This window comes from Pipistrellus kuhlii, unplaced genomic scaffold, assembly GCF_014108245.1.
Source record: "Pipistrellus kuhlii isolate mPipKuh1 unplaced genomic scaffold, mPipKuh1.p scaffold_m20_p_8, whole genome shotgun sequence".
NCBI lineage: Eukaryota > Metazoa > Chordata > Mammalia > Chiroptera > Vespertilionidae > Pipistrellus > Pipistrellus kuhlii.
The window spans coordinates 19,476,513-19,499,660 of NW_023425584.1; the positions used below are offsets into that span (position 1 = coordinate 19,476,513).

Sequence of the window (23,148 nt, forward strand, 5' to 3'; positions counted from 1 at the left end):
AAAGAAAAAGGAGAAATATTTGTGGGTTTTCTGCAGCCTGTGGCTTCTGGTCTACCAGTTTCCAAACTTTGTCCTAGAGTAGCAAAGCAGGCTACCATTCCGAGTGTGACTCTGGGACCAGCAGGAGCATCACCTGGCACCATGGTAGAAATGCAGACCTCGGGCTTTCAATTCCAGAAGCAGCGTCTGCATTTTATTAATATCCCCAGGTGATTCACATGCACATGAAGGTTTGAGGACCACCGGTGTAGACAAGTGGTTCTTAACACTGACTCAAATTAGAAGCATTTGGGGAACTTAAAAAAAAAAAAAAAAACCTGTGGCTGGGCTAACTGCAAACCACAGGAATCAGCATTTATGGAGATGAGGGTAGGCACTGGTATTTTAAAAAATCAAACTGGGTGCTTCACATAGGCAGCCAGTGTCGAGAAACACTAATGTAGGCCAATCCCTCATATATGGGTGGGAAAGTGAAATCTCAAAAATGGACACATGAAATGTCTTGCCCATGGCCACCTCACTGATGTGTGGGAGAATCTGATGGTGCCCAACCTTGAGTCTCATGATTCCAAAGCCAGTGTCCTTTTGCTACAGTTACTTTTGGCTCCTGGGGGCAGAACCATGAAATGATCCTGTTCAACTAGAGCTCATTATCGCCAGCTTTCCAGCTAAGCTGCTTAGCTTTTGGCTCTGAACCCTACCAAGATTTACCGGGTGAAGGGCTGTGAGCTGATGGGCCCCTCCTTCTGCCAGTTTAGGCCAAAATCCATTTCATTCTCCCTGTTCACCACCAAAAGAGGACTGACTGTTTTCAATATGAAGAAATGGAAGTTCCCCACTTGGATCTCAAAACCCCACTGCACAGGCACAGAAGGAGGCATAGACTCTATGCAGCAAGATGAGGATTCCTGTTCAGTGTGAACCGGCTGTGACCGGATAGAGCACATGTGTCAAACACAAGGCCCTCGGGCCAAATCCGTCCCGCCAGGCCTTGCAATGTGGCCCGCACTGCGCTGTCATCACTGCACTCCGCTGCGTTTCCATCACAATGACAGTTTATGACTGTTTAGTAAACCATTCGGCCCCGCGATTTAGGCTGGATTTTAGATTTTGGCCCCTTCTCTGATTGAGTTCGGCACCCCTAGGATAGAGCATGGTTGCCCTATCATTTATCATGCTTGGGATGCATCACCAGCAGCAAAGGTCTAGAGTGAAAACCTGGTAGCCTGCTTGTCTTTGACCTATCACCATTGTGCAAGAGAAGAAATGGTGGTGGGGGGATTAAATGAGTGACTCTAACAGTGATTGCCAAGATTGCTAACCCCTCTTTTCAGGGCCAGGTAAAATATGATTCAGACCCCATGCTATAGTCCTTGAACAATGTCATGGTCAAAAGAATGAAGTAGCTAAAAGTAATGTGTTAAAGACTTGAGTTGTCTCATATTTGGGGGCTGCCATAAAAGAGACCCACTTTCCATAGCCATACTTGTGAAATTTTCCTTTATTCTTTTTTAATTTTTTTTTTTTTACATATACAGGATATCCCAAAAAATGTACCCACACTTTAACAGCTGATAGTTCAAATAATGTTTCTTTCTTTTCAAATTTAACCCATTGGAATTAATAATTATTCAAAATGTGTATACATTTTTTGGGCACACCCTGTATATATCTATTGCCTCATGCTTTTTAGTCATACTTCTTCTCTTTTCAACTCTCTGCCATCAATCTACCCTTCTCCCTAAGCCTGGTCTGTGTTATAATCTTTTTAAAAATATATATATATATTTTATTGATATTTTACAGAGAGGGAGGGAGAACGATAGAGAGCTAGAAACATCGATGAGAGAGAAACATCGACCAGCTGCCTCCTGCACACCCTGTACTGGGGTTGTACTCGCAACCAATGTACATCCCTTGACCAGAATCAAACCTGGGACCTTTCAGTCTGCAGGCCGACACTCAATCCATTGAGCCAAACCGGTTTCGGCACAATCTTCTTTTTTTATCTTTTTCACTCCAATTCTGTAGCTGCAAAGACAGAAATATTTGGAGAGCTGGGGAGGAGAGACATCCCATATAGGACTCTATTTAGTGGGCAGACAGAGGCCAGTCTGGGGACATTCATGTTTCAGGATTATAACAGCCATGCCCCAGCCAACTCCCCAACCATGCCACTCTCCCTTTTCTGCTCCAGCACTTCTGTTGTCCTTAAACAACGCTGTAGTCAGATCTGTGATGGCCTTGTTGACTCAACATATATTCCGCACTTCCAGTGCACTATGCCAAGGGACTCACTCAGTCTGGCCTGTGGGTGGAAATCTGTTTTTATTTAAATAAAATGGGGAAACTGTGACTGTTGCATGATTGAGATGGCATGCATGCTTTTTTTTTGGATCATAGTTGAGTACTAAATACTTATAAGGCAATGATGATAGGAGTCTTCCATGCCACCAGCCCTGGAGAAAAAGCTCTCAGTCTCTGTTTATAACTTGCTTACACTTTCACAATGATCTTGCATTTCATCTCTTCCAGGTAAAGAAACTCTTTCCAAGGATCCAGCCATATCCAGTGAGTTTATATCCTCACCTGAAGATAAGGAAAAATGTTTCCTGTTACAGAACATGATTCCAGGTATCTAAACCCCAAAGACAAACCCTATTTCAAAAACAAACAAAACATTTTCCATGTAGAATACTGCAGTAACCTCCTTGCCACTCCCATCTGCGGGATCCCTTTCTCTTATCCTTGTTAGGACCTCACAAAATTCATCCTGTAGGCATGACCTTGATATGACATTGCCTTGCTCACTAGTCTTCCAATGCTCTCCACTGTCTACAAGATTTAAGTTAAACCTCCTCAGGCTGATACTCAAAGCTCTTCACAATCTGGCACATAGTAGGAGCTCCATTCATATTTCTTGAACTAACAAAAGTTCATTTGGTTAAATTTTAAAATCAGGGGTAATTTTTTTCTAAATATAATAATTATCAATATATATTCTACATGGTATCTAAAAGAATTACCTGTACATAGCTGGTGCTCAGAAAATGTCCAGTAAACAAATACAGCAATAGTTGAATAAATATGTAGCAGTCACATTTGTATTCCATATACTATCTGACACCACTTTATACATTGCAGGTTCTCAATAAATATTTGTTAACATAATGAATAAGTGAATAAAGGGCTGAATGTGTGAAGTGATTGACTGATCAGAAGGGCATCTGTATGAATTGTTCAGAAGCAGAAAAAAAATTTGAATTAATGTGAAAATTAAATCTTATTCTTGATGCATGCCTCTCATAAGGGTCCCCTTAAGTGATTTCAGGAAAGCTGGCAAAGGGAGAGTTGTCATCAGAGAGCTGACTCTTGACATGAGACTCGGGATAAACCTGTAGAAGACTCAGTTTTTGTTCTGTAGTAAAAGGGGCCTTTTTTGAGGGCAAATCTTGTGCAAAGTGTGTGCTAAGTGACTCTTGTGTGTTGTGCCCATCCTGCCTTGCTCACCTCGGGGAGGTGGTGCCACACTCCTCACTCTGAGGTGGCAAACCGAGTCTCAGAGAGGGAGGGGACTTCCCCACTGCCACAGCTAATAGGAGATGAGAAAGGCTTTCAAACCCCAGTCCTTTCTCACAGCCACACGCTCCACCGCCCCTCCAATCGTGTATTTCTCTCCAGCAGACAACAGGTTTGTGGAAAAGGTTTATATTTTGCATGTTCTACAGGACGTAAATCATGTAAATCGATATTGTGTACGTGTCTTACCGGGTTTGTTCTTTTCCTAATTCCAAACTCTGTCAAACTGCTTGGTTGGCCATAAGCAAAAACCTTACCCTCCACTTCCTTCTTTTGTGTCTATCTGCTTATCTGCCTGTCAACTGGGGCCATCCCCACCAAAAGCTGCATCACCATCTGCTGTTTTATGAACACAATGGATCAGCATTTTGCCTTATCTGAGCCCAAAGGCCAAGGCCAGTGAACAAGGGTATGTGTAGGTGAAACTTAATCAACCAAGGCTGAACTGGTTCCTTTTTCAGTGTTTTCTGCCAGGGCACTGCTTCCAGGAAGGTCATGGGGAGAGAAGGAGGACTCGCCTCCCGCTGCCAACCTCTCCTTTATAAGGAAGAGTTGTAGACAGAATCCATCAGATACCTTATTATAATATGATTAAAAGACCAAACAGAAATATGACAAAATGCACTTCGCTGTGAACTAGAGTGAACTTGGCTTCACCTCTGTCTGGTGACACCGAGGATCCCGCAGTGGGCCCAGAGTCTGAGATCTCAAAAGCAGTTTGCTTATTTACATCCTGGTCTTTTGCATTTCATGCCCAGAGTACACTGACATGTGTGGCAAGGGGATCTATATAGAGGGGGGCTGTCAGTCACCACGGGCATTCATTACCAGAGAGATTCCAGAGGGGAGTTTGGATTAGGTTTTGCAAGAATGGAACAGACAAGTATGGTGAAAAGGAATCAGAGACTCAGAGTCAAGGTTAAATATAGGTGTGACAGATGAGGGCAGTGAGAGCAGTAATTGCTGCAGTACGGGGTGGGCGTGGGGATTTGTGAGGGGCAACAGGAATGCTTATTGTGTTTAGTGAACATTTAGAATGTACCAGGCACCAGACAAAATCTCTATGTGCATAATCTTGTTTAGTAAGCCTCTGCAAACTCCTGAGGCATAGGTACTCTAAAAGCCATTTTGCTAATGAGGAAAGTCAAGCACTGGGAAGTAATTAACTTCTCAGGTGGTGCGGTTAGCAAGGGCAAGGCCAAGCCTTGAGTCCTTTCCTTGTGACTCCTCCCCCCGGACATCCCCTCCTTCTAGAGATCAGTGTGCAGAGGGGCTGCCCGATGCAGGGTGGACCTAGGCTGCCGATGACATAGGGCTTGGATGAGATTAGAACACAGGCCGGGGAGGAACGGAAGGCAGCAAACACCCAACTGAAGTTCACACCAATGCCAGGTCAGTTGCGCATGTCATGTTGCAGCTGGGCTCAGGACTTCTGGGTTAAAGGCAGGCCTCTCTACGGTCAGGGCCCAGCACTGCCCCGTGGACCCAGGCCTGTGTGACAAAGGCCATCTCGAATGTGCTCGGGAATTGCCAAGGTTCTGGCAACTTTGGGCTGGAGGAGAGACTTCTGTGATTCAGCCCAGCACCTTCTTGCTTTATTGTGTTTGATGATGATCATTGGCATTGCTACTGATTGTCTGAAGAAGACACACAGCGAAGTGCAGCTCTAAGATGAACCTCCTGAGTGTGGCCTTTCCTGACAACGCTGCCCAAAGGCACACCCCACTTCCAAGCGCCCCGTCACTCTGCCCCTTTACCCTGGTGCATGCTCTCATAGCACTTCTCTCCACAGGAAGTTCTTGAGTTTTCGGACCTGGTCTGCCAAGAGTACAAGTTCCAGGAAAACAGGGCCCATGTCACTAGGTTTCCCTCTGTGTTCCAGCACTGAAAACAGTGTCTGCTCACAGTATTCAATGTGTCATTTGAAGAAATTGAGGATAGATTTTAATAATTAACCAATTACCCCCCAAAATTAATAAATGTTTACCAGAAAGAGACAGGTGAGAGACTATGTATGTGTGTATGTAAAATGCGTAAAATATATCATATCTATTATAATCCATAAATGTGTACATATGAATACATTTCCCTAAATACACAAATAGTTAGAAACTTTCACAAGTTATCTACAGGAGGAGTATATGTCCTTGCTGGTTCTCCAGCGAATGCTTAATGTGCTTGGTGAATGTTCAGTGACAGTGTCCGGTTCTGTCACCTCAGTACCAGGCAGTGTAGGAGTAACCTGGCTCACAGCAGAAATAGCCAACCCAAGTGTACCAAGTCCTGGGATGCCCGGGCACCCCGGACTTCAGCATTCCTTTCTGGGGGACAGTTTAAAGGAGGTGCCCTGAGGATCGTTAAGATCACCCGTAATCTCTAACTAAGGAGGGCATCTAAGTCCTTTAGGGTTTAGATGTGGGAAACACTGGTGCTTATCTAGTTCTTCCTTCCCTTTGCATTCCCAACCTCATCCATTTCCCTGTTCTCTTTCAGACCTGACACTCTCCTTCAGTGTGAAGAGCCGCTCCAGGAGGTGTGTCAATGGCCCCTTGCAGGAAGCAGCCAGGAGGCGGCTCTGGGCACTGGAGAATGAGGACCAGGAGGTGCGTGCTCTGTTTAAGGTGAGCTTGGGTGTGTATCATCTGCTCCAGGCTTCCAGCACCTTAGATGGCACGGGAACTAAGTGGGCGCCCAAGAAAACATCTGACTGAACAAATGAGGGACACATTCTCTGCTCAACAGGAGGGCAGGAACTCGGATTGGGGGAGCCCGAGGAGTTGCAGAGTCAGAAAAAACTTCCTATCAAATCTGCCACCCTTCTCTGTGTGACGTTCCCACATTGTGTAACCTCTGTGGGATGGGAATCATTACACCTCCTTATTAAGTAGACTTAAAAAAATGGTGAATTTGAATTTTATTATTTTTATTGTGATAATATACATCTCATTAAATTTAATCATACAGGTCAGTGACACTGAGCACATGCACATTGGTGTGCAATCATCTCCACTGTCATTCCGAACGTTTTCACCATTGAAAACTGAAACTACCCGCTAAACAATAACTGCCCTCCATCCCCCTTTCTCAGCCACTGCTAACCACTAAGAATCCATTTTCTTTCAAAGTACCAAAATTGCCAATCAAACATTAGTAACTATAATATGAATATTAGAATGTGAGAAGAAAAAGGCGATAAGGTAAGTAAGCCAATTTCTGACCTTTCATAGTGGGAAGATACTATCTTCGGTTGTTAAACCAAGCGAGCAGAGTATGACCCAATTGCTTACAGTTTAGGAGGCATTTCCTAGGAGAGCTAAAGTCAGAATTGGTTAAAAGTTGTTGCTGTAGAGGTGGGGGGAGGAAAATAATACTTTACACAACAAACTATGATGTTCTAGTTATTTTTACAGGCTCCGCATTCAGTGGTACATGTTTAAAAGAGAAATGTGCTTTATTACTCTTGCCATGTAACCAAGGATCACACCTGTATTTTGGAGGAGTGAATGAGACAGTGAGGGCAGAGAGCTGGGCATGTGCTCAGGGGCGCTAAGTATTCCATGCCTAGTAGATCACAAACAATAGGGTGGTTTTGGTTTTAAATTTTCAGAATTCAGGAACCATAGAGTTTCTTTCTTTTTTTAAAAAATAATAGAACACTTTACAGATTTGCATGTCATCCCTGCTCAGGGGCATGCTAATCTCCTTATTGTTCCAGTTTTAGTACATGTGCTGCCTAAGCCATCAGTTTCTTTTAACCTGAGTCACTTTGGGCAGGGGCAAGAGCTGGGTTTGGCTGAGTGAGTGGGTCTGTGGGCCGAGGCCCCAGCAGGGCCAGCCTTTGGGGAAAGCCAAGGCCTGGTGTCATCTGGATCTAGGCAGGGCGCTGCAGTGCACTCACAGGTGACCTTGGGCAACTTGCTTAACCTGTCTCTGTCTCGGGCTCCTTCACCGTAAAACAGATAATCTCATTTTCCATTTAACCTGAAATGGCGTTTGATTATAAAATGCACCATTATTTTGTTCACCTCTAAGGATGAAAATAAATGCTGTCCGTCAAATATGATGCCATGCTTCCTTTATCTTCTGTTTCAGAAATGGTTAAATGTGTTAAGGGTGCATTTTAGAATGGATTAAGTACTATAATTGTACGTTTCCCTGGGGTTACTGTGGGAATTAAAGGCGGCATTGCTCATAAAGCTCTTGGTGAAGTACTTGACAAATAGTGAGTTCTCTGCAGATCACTGTTGCCTAGACCCCTGCCCTGAGTGCTGGGCTCTTCCTCCTGAGGACTCGGGCCTCCGGGGCCTGCTACGGCAGAACACCTCCATCCCCAGGATTCTGGCTTTGCTGAGCGAGGGGCTCTTCCTTCGGGTCCTTCCATCCTCTTCTTCCCCCACGCTTCTCCTAGGTCAGGGCTCCGGGGTTGATCAGTGATGTGGGACCTGGCCTGGGGAGACAGGGACTTTCTGATCATCACTCATTACAGTCAACTCCAGAGGCTTGGGCAAGCAACAGAGTCAGATTCCAGGGGAAAACCAAGTTTGGTCAGTGACTCAAGCTCCTGTTTTCAGGTATTAAAAGGGCGGGGGTGGGGATGGGGAGCTTGCTGGTCTCCTCTTTCTCTGCTTGTGAGCACATAACTGCCATAGCGTTTTTGGACGGCAGCTGACTCCTGCATTTTAGGACTGAAAATGTACATATCTTTGCATTATCAAGGATGCTTCTCAAAATTAATTGTGTCTAAACAGTCCAGGATATACACAAAGGTTTAGGTATAGGTTGTTTATCACAGTATTATTTAAGATGTTGAAAAACAAACAGCTCAAATGTCCAACCCTCAGGAAGTGTTTAGCATTCATTATATTAATGTAACAATGGCATTGTAACCATTAAACATAATGTAGACCAAGCATCTCAAACTCAAAGAGCAACATGGGCCAAATAAACAAGGTTTAAGTTTATGTGGGCTGCAAAAGAGCAAAAGCTTCAATTTTCATAGAAACATAGGTTTATTTTGAAAAGTATAAGATGTAAAAAAAGAACTAGAGCAATGGTAAAATTAATGTTTTCTTCCTGACACTTGGCTTCTCTTCTCTGCTGCTATCTTTCCTACTTTGGGAAAAATCTTGTTCTCAGTGGTTAATTTCAAAACTGACCCAAGGTGAATGTCAGTAATTCTGGGTCTGACAGGAGACTTATTTCCCTTCATAACTGTAAATAACTGTTCCCACTGTTATATTGGTTGGACCACAAATATTCGTAGTGGGCCACGAGTTTGATATGCTCAATGCAGACCAATCATGTCAAACTCGAGGCCCACGGGTCGCATGCCTCATTTATTTGGCCTGTGTTAGCCTTTGAGTTTGACCTGCTTGATGTAGATCATTTAATGACATGAAAGATGGTTCACAAAATATTGTTGAGCAACAAAAGATTACAAAACAATTTAAGTCATGTGATGCTATTTATATAAAAGTAGTTACATAGAAACTCATGTATAGGAAAAAAAGACTCAGTTGATGCACCAAAGTGGGATCTCTAAGAGAAGGAATTATGGGTGACTTTTATTTTTGTTTGCTTTTTCTGTTTGCCAACTTTATAAAAATAATCAGTAGACACAGATTCATGATAAAAGGTGCCATCTTCGATTTATCTCCCCCCCCCCCCAACTTTAAATATTTTTATTTACACACTAGGTAGCATTCGCTGCACTTGGTTCTGCACCTTGGTGTTGTTTTTCTTGGTCGCTGCCTTGTCCCATTTAGCAGTGTATATTTGGAGGTTGTATCAGTGTATAGAGTGTCTTTATTGTTTCTTGGCTGCATGACACCATAATACCCCACTCTCTGGATGAACCATAATTCATTTTCACCAGTCTTCTCTGATGGACACTCAGGTTGTTTCCAGTTTGTGTGTGTTTTTGATGTAAAATTCAGTGCCATGATCAAGAAATTGATACAAAGCATTTTGTACTCATGTGGGCTGGTTAACAGGACTCTGTCACCGGCTGACTCACCCTTCTCTTTGCTCAGGACCTCTCAGCCAGGTTGGTGGGCATCCAGTCCCAGCAGGCCCAGTTCCTCATCACCTTCAAGACCATGGAGGAAATATGGAAGTTCTCCACCTACCTGAGCTTAGGTACGGCAGGGAGCAGGCAGGGGGACGAGAGCCCACGCCACAGACCTGCCTGGCTGCAGGGCTTGACGTGCAGGAATTGGTTTGGCTCAGATCATTAAAAGAGGTAGAGCCCTAACATGGGTGTTAATTTTGAAATGTCACAGAATGCCTGAACTAAACCAAAAGCCAATGTTAACTGTTACTCTAAAATGCCAAACATAACACTGCTTTGTATTCAGGGAGAGACTTCTTTATTAGTCAGTTAGTCAACTGGCAGTAGTTATTGGTTAAGACTAAATTCAAAGAGCTGAGATAGATGTGAAATTGGTGGTTTACAAAAAAGAGCCGGTCTTGAGTAAGATCAGAGTAGCTCCTTAAGTATTATCCATAATTGTTAGAATTCTGCAATTTGCATGGTTTCTAGTTGGATTTTTAACATGCTTACTGGGCCTGGGTGAGGCGGAGGGTCAGAGTGGGGACATTGAAAAAGTCCTGGCTCTTTTGTGGACCATGGAGAACCCCCACTGCAGCCACTGTATCTCCAGGGGAACAGGAACGTGAGCCTCAGCTCAGGGGAACTTGAAGGGGGAGCCAGGAGCCCCCAGACTCAGCATTGTCATCTTGGAGATTCCTCTGTGGCTACATTAGAAAAAGGTAATGGGGTTTGGTCATCTCACTATGCATTTATGGAGACCCATAACCATGTTGAAATGGTAAATATCATTTAAAATTACTTGTATTTCCCAACAGATGCTGACAAGAATAAATTCATTCTAGAAATTGTTAAACTACCATCTTATGTTCTTCCAGTTCCAGTGAAATGGGGACGAATTGGGGACCAGAGTCTGGGAGGGAACTTGAGGAGGGGCTCGCTCACACTCCTCTGTGCTCAGCTGGTGGCTGCAGTCATGTTGCTCAGGACCCTTGTGGCCTTGCCTCCTAGGCTATGTGTCTGCATGTCTGGAGCATCTTCTCTTCGACCACAAGTACTGGCTCAACTGCGGATTGGTGGAGGACACAGAGGTCCAAGTGTTCGTAGATGACAAACACCTGGAGACAATATTCCTGGCCCTCCTTACACAGGAAGGTGAGCAGGGAGTAGGGGTGGGGTCTTATCTGGGTATTTATTTTCAAAGTCCCTGAAATGATCAGGTTACAAAGGAGGCAACAACCATTAAAATGTGGTAATATTTACAAATGAACCCACCTATTATTATATTTCCCCAAATATCTTTCTCAATTTAACGTTGACATCACAAGAGCAGCTTTGCTGGGCAGTCTCATGATTCTCTCATGTTGGAACCATGGGGGAATTTTTTTTAAATCTTATTTTATTATTTTTAAACTAGTGGCCCAGTGCATGGATTTGTGCACATTGAAAGAAAATTTCCTATTGTTTCATTTTGGGTTTTAGCAACATCTATTTTAGCTTTAGGTGCAATATTATGAAGTTTAAAAACCGCTGCTACCAAGTCACAGCAGCTTGGCAGTAATCCAGATTCAGGGCTGACAGTGCCCCCGCAACAACGTAACCCATAGCCAAAGGTGGAGTCGCCCGGGCCTGTGAGGAATGGGGCTCCCTCCTCTCTGGTTCTGGGAGAACTGCTACTGCCAAGTCATTGCAGCTCGGCAGCTCCTGTGTTGAGCATCTGCCCCCTGGTGGTCAGTGCACGTCATAGGTACCAGACAGTCAGATGATCTCTTAGCCTTTTATATATATAGATACTTTTATTACTTTTAGAGAGAGAGAAGAAGGGAGAGAGAGAGAAAAAGAGAAACATCAATGTAAGAGTGAACATCAATGGGCTGCCTCTTGCACATCCCCCACTGGGGATTGAGCCTGAACTCGGGTTTGTGCCCTAACAAGGAATCTAACTGGTACACAGGATGATGCCCATCCAACTGAGCCACATGGGCCAGGGCTTCTTGAGAGTTTTTAGAAGATGCCCTTGCCAGAACTCCACCCAGACCAGTAACATCTCATGAGGTGGGGGCCCAGGCCTTGGCCTAGCTTGAAAGTTGCCCAGGTAATTCCAATGTCCATCCAAGATTGAGAATCACTTTTCTAAACCTATGCTAGAATTTAATTGTAAAGTAAAATTGCAAATCTTACAAAACCTAAAAGGTTTCATGAGGTCAAAGAAAGGGGTGTTGAGGAACTGCTTGAAGCTCCCACCAATCTATTTGCAAGGAAGGGTCAGATCAAGGCTCCACCTGACCAGATGATAAGTGATGACATAATAGACACATTAAGGGCCAGATTTGCATAGAATCTTTTGCAAAATGATTCCCTTTATTATTACATTGCACAAATTGTATAAGAAGGAAAGGATATGACACTGTGCTACTATAAAACCTACTTGGAGAAATTATATTCATTAGAATCAACATAATTTATTCTATACTGGTCCTGAGATTAAACGTGAGGTTGTGGTTATAACTGTTAAATATATTTTCATAAGTTTTTGTTTCATTCTTTTTCAAGGTGAAATCCCAATTAAGTTTTAGTCTCATGAATTACTTAGAACTTTTTGTTTATATATATATATATATATATATATATATATATATATATATATATATATATATATTTGATTTCTAGATATAGAGGGAGAGAGGGGGAAAAATGATGTTAGAGGGAAGCATGGACTGCTGTCTCCTTCCCACCCCTTATTGGGGATCAAGCCAGAAACCTGGGCACATGCCCTGGCTGGGATTAAACCGGCAACCTTTGGGCACATAGGATGATACCAACCAACCGAGCCACACTGACGAGGGCTTTTAATGTCTGTTTTATGTGAATTCCTCTTAGTGGCTTTTTTTTCTGAGACCAGTTTTTTGGAACCACAAGGATCTCCTGCAGTGCCCTCTCCCCACCTTGACCAACTGTGTGCTTTTCTCCCAGAAAGAAAAGTGTCTGGGCCATGGAGAGAAACGTGACGTAGTGTTGTAATCCCTTTTCGCTTCCTGCTACTCCTCGGAAGGGCTTTTCTCATTATTTGCAGGCCACTTCTTCTGCAGAGCCATGTTTGCCGTGGCTCAGCCAGCTGAGAAGGAAGGCGAGTGTCTGACGCTCAGCGAGGGTGAGCTGATCTCAGTGAAAACAGCTGACAGCGGGTCCGAGTGGGAAGGCATGTCCCTGGTGACGGGTCAGCGGGGCCTGGTGCCAGTGTCAGCCCTGGAACATCTGCCACTGCCTTTCCACCAGTGAGTAGCCTCCTGACTCCCGGGGAGGGTCCCAGAGCATACCCAGGTATGTGCGGGATGAAGCCTGCATGCTGGGCTTCTGTGCTGCCAGGGAGGGAACACAATCTAGGTGGCTTTTTCTCTTTTATTTTTTGTAACAGGCAAGGTTTGCACAATTTGATGGCATTGGAGACAACTCTCAATGTCAGATGGGCGTTGTACCTAAAGGATAATATTCTACCTGGTCTCCAATGTGGTATTTCTCAATATGGGGACTGGGGATCATTTGTATCCTAATTCCCTGGGGATTTTACTACAAATTTAGACCCCCTAGCCCTTCTCCAACTCTCTTGGGGTTGGATCCAGGAACCTGCATTAATATAAGCTCCCTTAAGTATAGGGGGATGTTTTTTATACTAAAATGTGAGAATCCTTGCTGGAGGATACTGTGAACTCAAACATATATTATGGCAATGAACATTACCCAGGCCAGGGACCCGTGTGCGGCTCTGGCAGAGAACCTGATGGTGATAATGGAAAGGGGGTCAATGGTTAGTTATTGAACTGACACACTAATCCCAGAGCCAGCAAGCATGCCAGGCAGGCTGAACCCTCTCCCTTGCACAATGCCTCACACAAAGTAAGTCTTCAGTAATGCCTGCCAGCCCCGGACCACGTCATACCAATCACACATCATCACGACTATCACTGTTGTTTTAATGGACTGTTTTGCTCTCTGCTCTGATTTTTTGAAATCCATATTTGCAAACCCCATGTTTCCATTGACAGATGGTTCCTGAAGAATTATCCAGGAAGCTGCGGCCTTCCCAGACAGAGGGATTGGACGGGCTCCTCTCAGATTGGTACGGCTGAGTTGAAGAGAGTGTGGTCAGGGGGATCATGTTGCCCTGACTCCTCATTTCATCTGCAGATTTGGAGTCAGTAGATCTGAATTCCTGTCTCGCACCAGCTACTGACTGGGTTTGGGGAAGCCAGTTACTGTCTGTACATGTCTCTCCTCACCTGTAAAATGAGCGGTCTTGGTCCAGGGCTGTAGATGCCAGTGCCTGTAGGAGCGGGCAGAAGGCACATGCATGAGGGCCTGGCAGAAAGATAGTGGGGAATGATAGGGACCTTAAGGATGTAAAGACATGAGGAAAAACAGGCTGCTTGTTTTTTTTCTCTAAATTAAATTTATTGAGGTGACATTGATTATATAGGTTCCTGGTATAGTATATTGACCACTCCAAGTCAAGTCTTCTTCCATCACCATTTATCCCCCCTTTACCTTCTACTTCCCTCAGCCCCTTTCCCTTTGGCAATCATACTATTGTCTGTGTCCACGTGTCTTTCTTTTTTATCTTTGCTTAATCCCTTCACCATTCTCACCCAGCCTCAACTCCCTCCCCTCTGATATCTGTCAGTCTGTACCTGTAGTTTATTTTGTTCATTAGATTCCACATACACTGAGCGGCCAGATTATTATGATCTCTGAATGCAAAGTAATCTGGCCACTCAGTGTATATACAGTATAATTAAGATCATATGGTATTTGTCTTTCTCTGACTGGCTCATTTAACTAAGCATAATAATCTCTGTTCATTGCAGTGTCATTTACAATGGCCAAGATTTGGCAGCAGCCCAAGTGCCTATCATTAGATGAGTAGAGGAAAAGGCTGTGGTACATTTACATAATGGAATACTACTCAGCCATAAAAAAGAAGGAAATCTTACCTTTTGCAGCAGGCTGCCTGTTTTCAATCTCTGGTCAAAAAGTTTTTCATTTCCCTTAGAGTTTTGTGAAATTAATCTTGAATTTAGGAAGAGTAAGAATGCCTGGCACTTAGTGGGTAAGCATTTTTTTTGAATAAATAAATGAAATACACATACGTACACATTCATGTTAGGCAGTCACTATCTGTATATATGCATATGTCTGTGTGTATATGTGTATGTGTCTAGTGGATATTTTTAATGTTTGCCAGATACCTAGAATATAAATTCCTTTCATCACCATCCTTAGAGTACCGCCCCCCCCACCTCCTCCCCCTGCAGCACAAAGTAACATTTTGTAAGTTCTAAGCCTGAATAATACTTACGAAAAAAGAAATGGTGGAAATTATGGAACCCAGATATTAAATCTAATCAGCAATGGCCATAAACAAGATTTTTGATTACCTGAGGCCTTTAGCCTTGCAGTTAGTGATGAACATGGGGCTGTGAGTTCTATTCTGGGTTCAAATTCTCACTCCACAACTTAAAGCCAATGTGACCTCAGCCAATTCACAGGTCCTCCTTATGCCAAACTGTCTCGTTAGTAAGTTTTACCAGAAAACCCACAAATAGGTGGACATTTCTGATCTTGAAGACACTATCAATGGAAACTTGGCCAAAAATGTCAGGGGAAATGCCAGTAGCTTTAGCAGAGCAGCTAAAGCAAATACGGAAACCAAGGCACATAGAAAACCATGCTGTCAGTCAGAGGAGAATCAGCAGAAAGCAGGGTCACCCGCAGTGAGAGACCCAGCGTCGTCACACATCGTTCTCCTGCTTCCCTGTGCCCCCCACTTTCTCATCCATAAAAAGAGGGTTCCGATCACTGCTCTGGGGCTCCTGCAGAGATCTGAGGAAATGGGCACAAAGGGGATTTGTAAATTGACAGTACATGCTCATAAATATGTCATTACTAGGTCCTCTCTGGGCAATTCATCAAGCTGGGCACTGACCACAGTCTGAAGGGGAGACTTCAAAATCTCTCTGGGCCATCAGCAGTTTTCTGTTCACCAGTGAGAGGGGCTAACGGTTGTTGAGTGTTGACTGGGTACTAGTCATCGTGACTCTTCCCAATATTCGCAAGAGACAGGCATTCTTCGGTTCCTGTCTTACAGTTAAGGAGGCTGAGAGTCACGGGCCAAAGGAGCTGGGAGGAAAGGAGGGGATCCTACAGTGGTTCCCACTCTAGTCTGTGGACTTGTGCCAACAATGATGAAGTGTTCACACGATGCTGGCAAACAGGCTGTGGACAGTATAGTGAGCTTTGAGGTTTAAGGTATATCCAGATTCTGAGATTACCTTGCCTCCATGTGTTCAAACATCTTTATAAAGTGATGGCGAAAGTGCTTGGCTGTTCCTTTTATTGAATGTCCTAGTTTGGCAAAAAGAAAGCCAACTGCCCTATGACATTCCTGTGAATTTATTTTTTGGGGGGAGGGAACTATATTGGTCCTTGAAATTCTAAAGTATGGGACTCCCTCCCTTCATATTGCATTGAAAGCTAGTGGAAGGCTCTGCTGTCTGCCTCACTTAGCTGACCTGTGTGCTGTTTCCCCGCAGGCAGAGGGAGATGCAAGGCCTGGAAGGACTATGAGAGGGAAGAGAAGGATGAACTGGATCTCCGCCAGGGAGAAAGCATCGAGATCGTGGGCTTTGTCATCCCCGGGCTTCGGTGGTTCATTGGGAAGTCCGCGTGCTCCGGAGAAGTGGGCTTTGTCCTCACCACGAACATAGATCCCGACTCGTACTCCCCCATGTGAGTGTGATGGAGAGACCCCTGCTTCACCTCAGGAGCCCCCATCCTGAGCAGGATTGCAGATGAGCCTCTGTTCCCTGGAAACGCGCAGCCAGAGGAGCACACTGACAGGCAGGGCGACACACAGGAGTGACAAGAAGAAGGGGGTGACTGATCAGGGAGAGAGTCAGTTCAGGTCCTTTCAACAGCTGGTCCCCTGACTTCCCTCTGTGCGAGGAGAAAGGCCTGCTGCTGGGCCTCAAGGGTGCAGCATTGGTCCTCGAGTTCAGCCATGCATCTGATCTAATTGAGGGGCCCCATGAAGAAAGGTGCACTCCCAGGGCCTATAGATTACAGATGTCCCTGGAGAGCCCCTCCCATGAAGGTCTGCCTGCTGACAGCTTCATGTGTGACGTTGGTGTGGGCCCGGACCATGGAATGCATCTTTTACTTCTTCTGGCATTCAGACCACAGGGCTGAGCTGGGTGCAGGTCCCCCACTGTCTGCCCAGGCTCTCTGGGACAGCTTCCTGCACAGGGACCGGAAACAGTAGGAAGCCTGAGCCCAGGAAGTGAGAGGGAACGCAGAGTTGGCTGCTATCAAAGACTCCACAACAGGAAAACATGGCCCATGTCTCAGCTCTGAGCACTCAGACTGGGTCCCCTCTCTTGTGGGAAAGAGTCCCAGGGAGAGTGGATCCAGCCCTGCCTTTTGTGGGAAGTGGAAACAGAAGGTCATTTTCCCTGCGCAGAAATGTGGGATCCCAAGGAACTCTAAACCAGACAGATCACTCACTGAGCTGCTGGAGGGGGTGGAGTGCTGTGCGCGTCTGCAAGGAGGAAAGGGTAGCAAGCGAACTGTGACATCTGAGTTCAGTTCTGCACGGTGTAAAGGCATTTCAGCAGATATCAATGGGGAGGGGAGGGGACAGGGGGGACAGTGAGGGGATGTTATAGAACGACTCCTGCCCTGGGGGAGGGAGGTTACCAGGAGGTCACGGGTGCAGCCAAGGTTTAACGGGCCATGATGGGGAAGGCTAGAAATGCTGGGCCAGGCAGTCTTTCACCTGGCAGGGAGCAGGGAGCCACTGAGAATGTCTGAGCAAGGTGACCTGATGCGACTGGAACTTTTCTCTAGGAAGCTGATCCTGGCTTTGGATGAGGCATGACCAGGTGACCAGGTGACCAGGGAGGAGGCAGAGCCTGGTGGCACTTGGGAAGAGGTGGGGTGTAGAGAAGAGAGGGCACTGCTGAGGACCAACTGTGTACGCCTCTTCAAGGTTCTATCTCATTGGTCTGGATGGAGCCCGGGCAGCTTTGGTTATGAAAGTGCTCCAGGTGGGGCCAGTGTGCGGTCGAGGTGAGACCACTGGGCAAACCACCCTCATTTTACGGTGGGGGGGCATGTGAAGGCCCAAGGGTGAGAGGGCTGGACTCAGGGCCTTGGATCTGGAACCCCAGAATCCTGGCATTAAATCCAATGAGCGTTTGCACCGAGGTCCTTTACCGAGCAGGGGAAAGTAGCAAAGGAGGCGGGGTGCCTGCTGAGAGGGAAGGACCCGCCACGGGAGGGTGTGTCTATGATGCTTAACACGATCATAGGCCTTTGGGATTGGTCACTAGCAGGTCACTGGTCATTGCGAGGTCACTGGTCATGGGAGTCAGCAATCAAGACTTTCAGAGCCAAACTGCTAGAAAGGCATTCAGGGCCATGTGAGTGCGGCCTGTCTCCCTGCGCTGACCCGCTGTGCCTGTGGGGATATCTCTACGCCTCAGTTCTGTCATCTGTAAACTGCTTACAGGGATCATATTTTTTCATAGGATTGGCATGAGTTGAAATGAGTTCATACATGTCAGATACTAAGGGTGGCGCCTGACACTGTGTGTGTGTGTGTGTGTATGTATGTGTGTGTGTGTGCGCGCGCGCGCGTGTGTGTATGAAATGTGACTGTTGTGACTTATTATTGCTGTGACTGTTGTGGGTGGTAACCTTTGAGAGACAGCTTTAATAGGAGATTGTAGGCAGGTGTCAGATTTGATAAATTATATTTGGGCTTCACCTCATACCTTGTTCGAAATGACAATGACACAATGCCACAAAATTAGTTTATCCATTTTAGTTGCTCAGTTGTCAGGGATACACTCTCACCCTTCAGCCCCCGTACTGCAGTGGTGGCATGAGACCTTCTCCTTATTTCCACAGTGTCCTCTGTTGTCCTGCACCTGGTCCCCTGGGAGACCCAATGCTGCAGAGACTGCACACGTGGTAGGGAAAGGGGAAGTGAGCCAGGAGACAGGGAGGGGTGCAATGAGGGGAGGAGAGGGGAACTGGCTCATTGCATCCCCACAAGGCGCTCTCTAGATTGCAGACCTCCCTGAAGCAGCAGTCAGAGAGACCCCACAAATGTCTTGGACAAAGCAGCAGCCAGGGGCTGGAAGTCCTGGGAGTCACTCCTGTAGGCTGTGTTGGTGGTTGGCCACTGGGTGTCACTCTTAGCCCATGTTTGTTTGGTATCAGGATTTTGAATATGGTTCAGCATTTGCTGAAGTCTCCATCCTCTTCCCACCAGTTCCCTCCCTGTCTGGTATACTACTCCTTAAAGTGTATGTGTATGTGTGTGTGTATATATGTATGTGTGTGTGTGTGTGTATGTGTGTGTGTTAATCAGTTAACTTATCAAGCAAAACTGTTTTTCTGAGTCAAATTTGCTGTCTCTGACACGTGGGAAAGGGGTGGTGCTTGTCCACAGGAGTAAATTTGTGGGTTTCCTTTTTTTAGAGCACAGATTTCAATACCAGCCCCCCAGTTTCACAGCAACAGCAGCTGGGAGACAAGCTCTTATGACTGTCAGGCATTCTATTTCTTCTTTGCATTTGGCAAAATGGCTTCAGGGATCTCAGAGCTTTTGAGAATGACAGAACTGCACATCCTTCCTTTAAAAAATAATGAGATTTTATTTTTAAATCAACCTCTGGGTGTGCGTGTGTATGTGTGTGTGTTTTAAAGAAACTTTGTCTTTAGATCTAACTGAAGTTAGATCCTTTTCCCTTCCCACTCTCATCCTCTGATCAGATCCCCCACCCCAGAGGCAAACTCTATTTGAAGGTGATACGTATGTTTCCAGTCAGTCCTTAGTCTAAGACATTTTAAAAATAGGTATTTGTTCATAAGCAAGCATTCTATAGTTTTGTGTAATTAAAGTTTATATAATCCCTCCTCCCCCCCACCCCATAACTGCCTTTTTCGCAAATGACTTTGTAAATTTAGGATTTATTCCCATTGTAATTGATACAGTTCATTTTAATCGTGTTACTTAAAGGAAATTTATATACTTAAATGCCTAAATTTAAAAATAGCCCTAACTGGTTTGGCTCAGTGGATAGAGTGTTGGCCTGTGGACTGAAAGTTCCCAGGTTTGATTCCGGTGAAGGGCATGCACCTTGGTTGCAGGCATATCCCCAGTAGGGGATGTGCAGGAGGCAGCTGATGGATATTTCTCTCTCATTGATGTTTCTAACTCTCTATCCATTTCCCTTCCTCTCTGTAAAAAATAAAAATAATAAAAATAAATAAATTAAATAAATACATTTAAATAAAGATTGTCCAGCCAGTGTGGCTCAGTGGTTGAGCATAAACCCATGAACCAAGAGGTCACTGGTTCAAATCCTAGTCAGGGCACATGCCTGGTTGTGGGCTTAATCCCCAGTAGGCGATATGCAGGAGGCAGATGATTGTTGTTTCTCATAGATGTTTCCACCTCTCTATCTCTTGCTCTAAAAAATATATATATAAACTCCACTACCCCCCCCTCTATGCTGAAAACCACTCTTAGAGTTTGCCTATCTTCTTGGACTCTCCAAATACCTGGGCCTCAGGATGTAAGCAGATGAGCCGTGAGGCAGTGGACGCTGAGACAGGAGCCCTCAACTTCAGTCTCAGCTTTCCCACTTACTAGCTGTGTCCTTTTGAACCTTTCTGAATCTTCATCTCCAATAATGGATGAAAGTATCTACATCACAGGGCTATTACGAAGGGTAAATGAAATAGTAAATTCATGAATGCTTTGTAAAATTTAAGAGTTCTGTTGAATTTGGGATTCTATAATTCTTTTTAATCTCAAACTAGAGGCCTGGTCCATGAAAATTCATGCACTGGAGGGAGGGGGGGGTGCTCTCAGCCTGGCCTGCGCCCTCTCACAGTCCGGGAGCCCTCAGGGGTGGGAGGCGACCCGGCTATCAGGGGAAGGTGATGCCCCCATCACACCTCTGCTGCTGCCACTGCCGGCAGCACAAGGCTCGGCCAGTCCTGGTTACTGAGCCTTGGGTGGCCCCTAGTGACTAGGCAGCCATTATCCAAGGCTTGCCTGTATCTCAGGCTGGCCCTTGGCAGCTGGGGGGCTGCGAGGACTGGGCTTGTGGCTGTGGGCACTGCCATCTTTGAGGGGGTGGCAGTCAATTAGTATATCCCCTCCTTATTGGCTATGGGTGCTGCCATCTTTGTGAGGGCATGATGGTCCATTGGGATATTCCCTCTTTATTAGATAGGATAGGTTTAGTCATAGATTTCCATCAGATGCTCTTTTGAGAATGGGCACTCTCACAGAGAATTGGAGGCCAGGCCAGAGAGATGGGGCATCAGCAAGTGTCGTGGGAAGAATCCTGGGCCAGATGTCAGGACACAGCTTGAGAACCAGTTCTGTCCTAATTAGTGGTGTGGCCTCGAGCAGTTCATGTTAGCTGCTAGTTTCCTCATCACTGGCTTTCAGACTGCACTTATCTGAGCCATGGGGACAAAGGGTAGGTGCCTCCTAGGGCAGATGTGTATATTAAATGACATAACAGTGTCCAATTGATAACAAGCAACCCAACATTTTTAGCTGTTATTAACTCTTAAGATTCCAAGTTATTTCTGTTTAAAATTGGATTCTGAGGTTAACAAAAACAACTTTATAAGTAAGATATCTTAGCAATTGTTCAGATAAATACTGGATTGAACACTTTCTAAGGCATGTCTAGTTTTCAAATTCTTTGAGTCTAAGACGAATCTCTAGTAAGCAAGTTTAACAGTTTATAAGACAGGGTGGACATAAAGATCCTTACAATTTATAATTATTTCTTCCAGCTCCCAGTTCTTTTTCTACCCACTTCTACTCCTTAGCTTTTTGATTATCTCTGGATGCTACGTGACGCTGTAGTTCTGTGCTTTGGAATCTGATGTTGGCAGTTGGGAAAGGTTCCTTCTGACCATAGCCATACTTTCTTCATTGTCCCTCTAGATTGTGTCACCTGTCCCTGGTGTTTTCTTGCAGTAACCTAACAAAGAAACTTCTTTTAATGGTTCCTTTCCAACCCTTACAATTAGGGAAACCAATTCCTGTTCCTCTTATTAAAAATAGGCACCATATGGTCTTGAAGAAAGGGAAGGAGTTGAGAGAAGGGCTTTGTTTTTCTTTGGGGATGGAGTTTTAACAGCGTTCTTCTCGGCCATAAAATAACGCACTGTACAACAGTGAGGCAGAGTCTGATGCTAGCTGTGGCACATGGGTGATAGCTTCTTGATGTTCTTTACTGCGTCCTCACAGAGAGGGAGAAGGGGTCATGCCTGGAACCTCCCACTGATCTGTGTCCATGTCTTTTGTCTCAATACAGGAGCAAGAGCTCTGCCTTTTTCAGTGATGAGGAGAGATACTCTCTGGGAGTCCTGGGAAGTGACGGCAAAGCTGAGAGCACCAGCTTCCTCCACACGCTTGCTCAAACTGACATAACGTCTCTCTACCGGCTTAGTGAGTGTCTGCTCCTCCAACCCCTGGGAAAGCCTGGGCTCCTCAAGATTAAGCGAGTGTTTCCAACCGGGAATTGAGTCTCTTTAAGTTCTAATCCCACCCAGGAATTTGGGGCTGTGGTTACTATTCAGTTGATAACATGGATACTAGTTCATTACCAGCACTTTCACTTGAGATTTAAGGCAGTTCTGGATTTGGTGGGACTTGTGGCCTAGAAACTGTGAGATATGTTGATATCAACTCAGCTATCTCTTGGGAGGTCAGCCATATTGAGCCTTCCTTTCTAATCCTTGAGAAGAAAAACTTCCCAAGTTGTGGCTGTGGTCCCTCCTTTTAAGGCTAAAGCAAGTCTAGGTTCCCAATGATAAAGGTGGGGGCATAGAATGCTACAATTGGAAGGACCTTAAAAACCATGACATCTCCTCCAATTTCACAAATTGGGAAACTGAAGCCCAAGTGAATTAGTGCCTGATCCGGGAAAAGAATTGCCTTCAACCATTTTCTAGTCAACACAATCCCTTCTTTCACACAGACCCCAAAACAACATTGGACTGTTGGGTATGTTAGACTTGGGTGGGTGAGGGGTCTTGGTGACTAGCACAGTTTTCAGCAGTGTCAGGGTGATTGACAGGGTAAATGAATGACAGGCCCTTCCCTTCCTTTGGAGAGGGCCTGTTGCTCTGTGTCAGGAAGTACATTCCCCCGTTGACAGTGGTTTGATGAAGGATTCCTATTTCTCCCATCTCTTCAGCGATGGTGATATTGTGTTCACTCCCATGTGGCAAGATTAGTTGGGGCATGTTTCCTGGGTATAGCCAGAGGTTCTGCAGGAGGGACCCTCAGGTCAGCCCCCGGAGCAGAGGTGGGAGCTGGAGTCTTTCCCCAGCACAGGGAGGAGCACCTGGCTCTCCATCAGCTCCAGCCCCGCCATCACATTGTCCACCAGGCTGTGAGGAATCTGAAACTGTGGGTGCTG

General features: G+C 45.4%; 1 protein-coding gene and 1 pseudogene across 3 annotated transcripts in view; one reads left to right on the forward strand and one right to left on the reverse strand.

Annotated features, from left to right (window-relative positions):
- SH3TC2 (SH3 domain and tetratricopeptide repeats 2) overlaps positions 1 to 23,148 on the forward strand; it is a 48,763-nt gene that overhangs the window by 7,328 nt on the left and 18,287 nt on the right. The window contains exons 2-9 of one of the 3 annotated variants that reach the window (XM_036423907.2): positions 2,536 to 2,634; positions 6,073 to 6,200; positions 9,612 to 9,717; positions 10,640 to 10,783; positions 12,702 to 12,903; positions 13,672 to 13,745; positions 16,216 to 16,411; positions 22,039 to 22,172. In XM_036423907.2, coding sequence (XP_036279800.1) covers positions 2,536 to 2,634; positions 6,073 to 6,200; positions 9,612 to 9,717; positions 10,640 to 10,783; positions 12,702 to 12,903; positions 13,672 to 13,745; positions 16,216 to 16,411; positions 22,039 to 22,172 — 1,083 coding nt within the window. Of the gene's footprint in view, positions 1 to 2,535; positions 2,635 to 6,072; positions 6,201 to 9,611; positions 9,718 to 10,639; positions 10,784 to 12,701; positions 12,904 to 13,671; positions 13,746 to 16,215; positions 16,412 to 22,038; positions 22,173 to 23,148 lie in introns of those variants that run through there. The other 2 variants (XM_045576432.1, XM_045576433.1) reach the window with 2 other exon arrangements.
- On the reverse strand, positions 7,222 to 7,320 carry LOC118711919 (annotated as a pseudogene).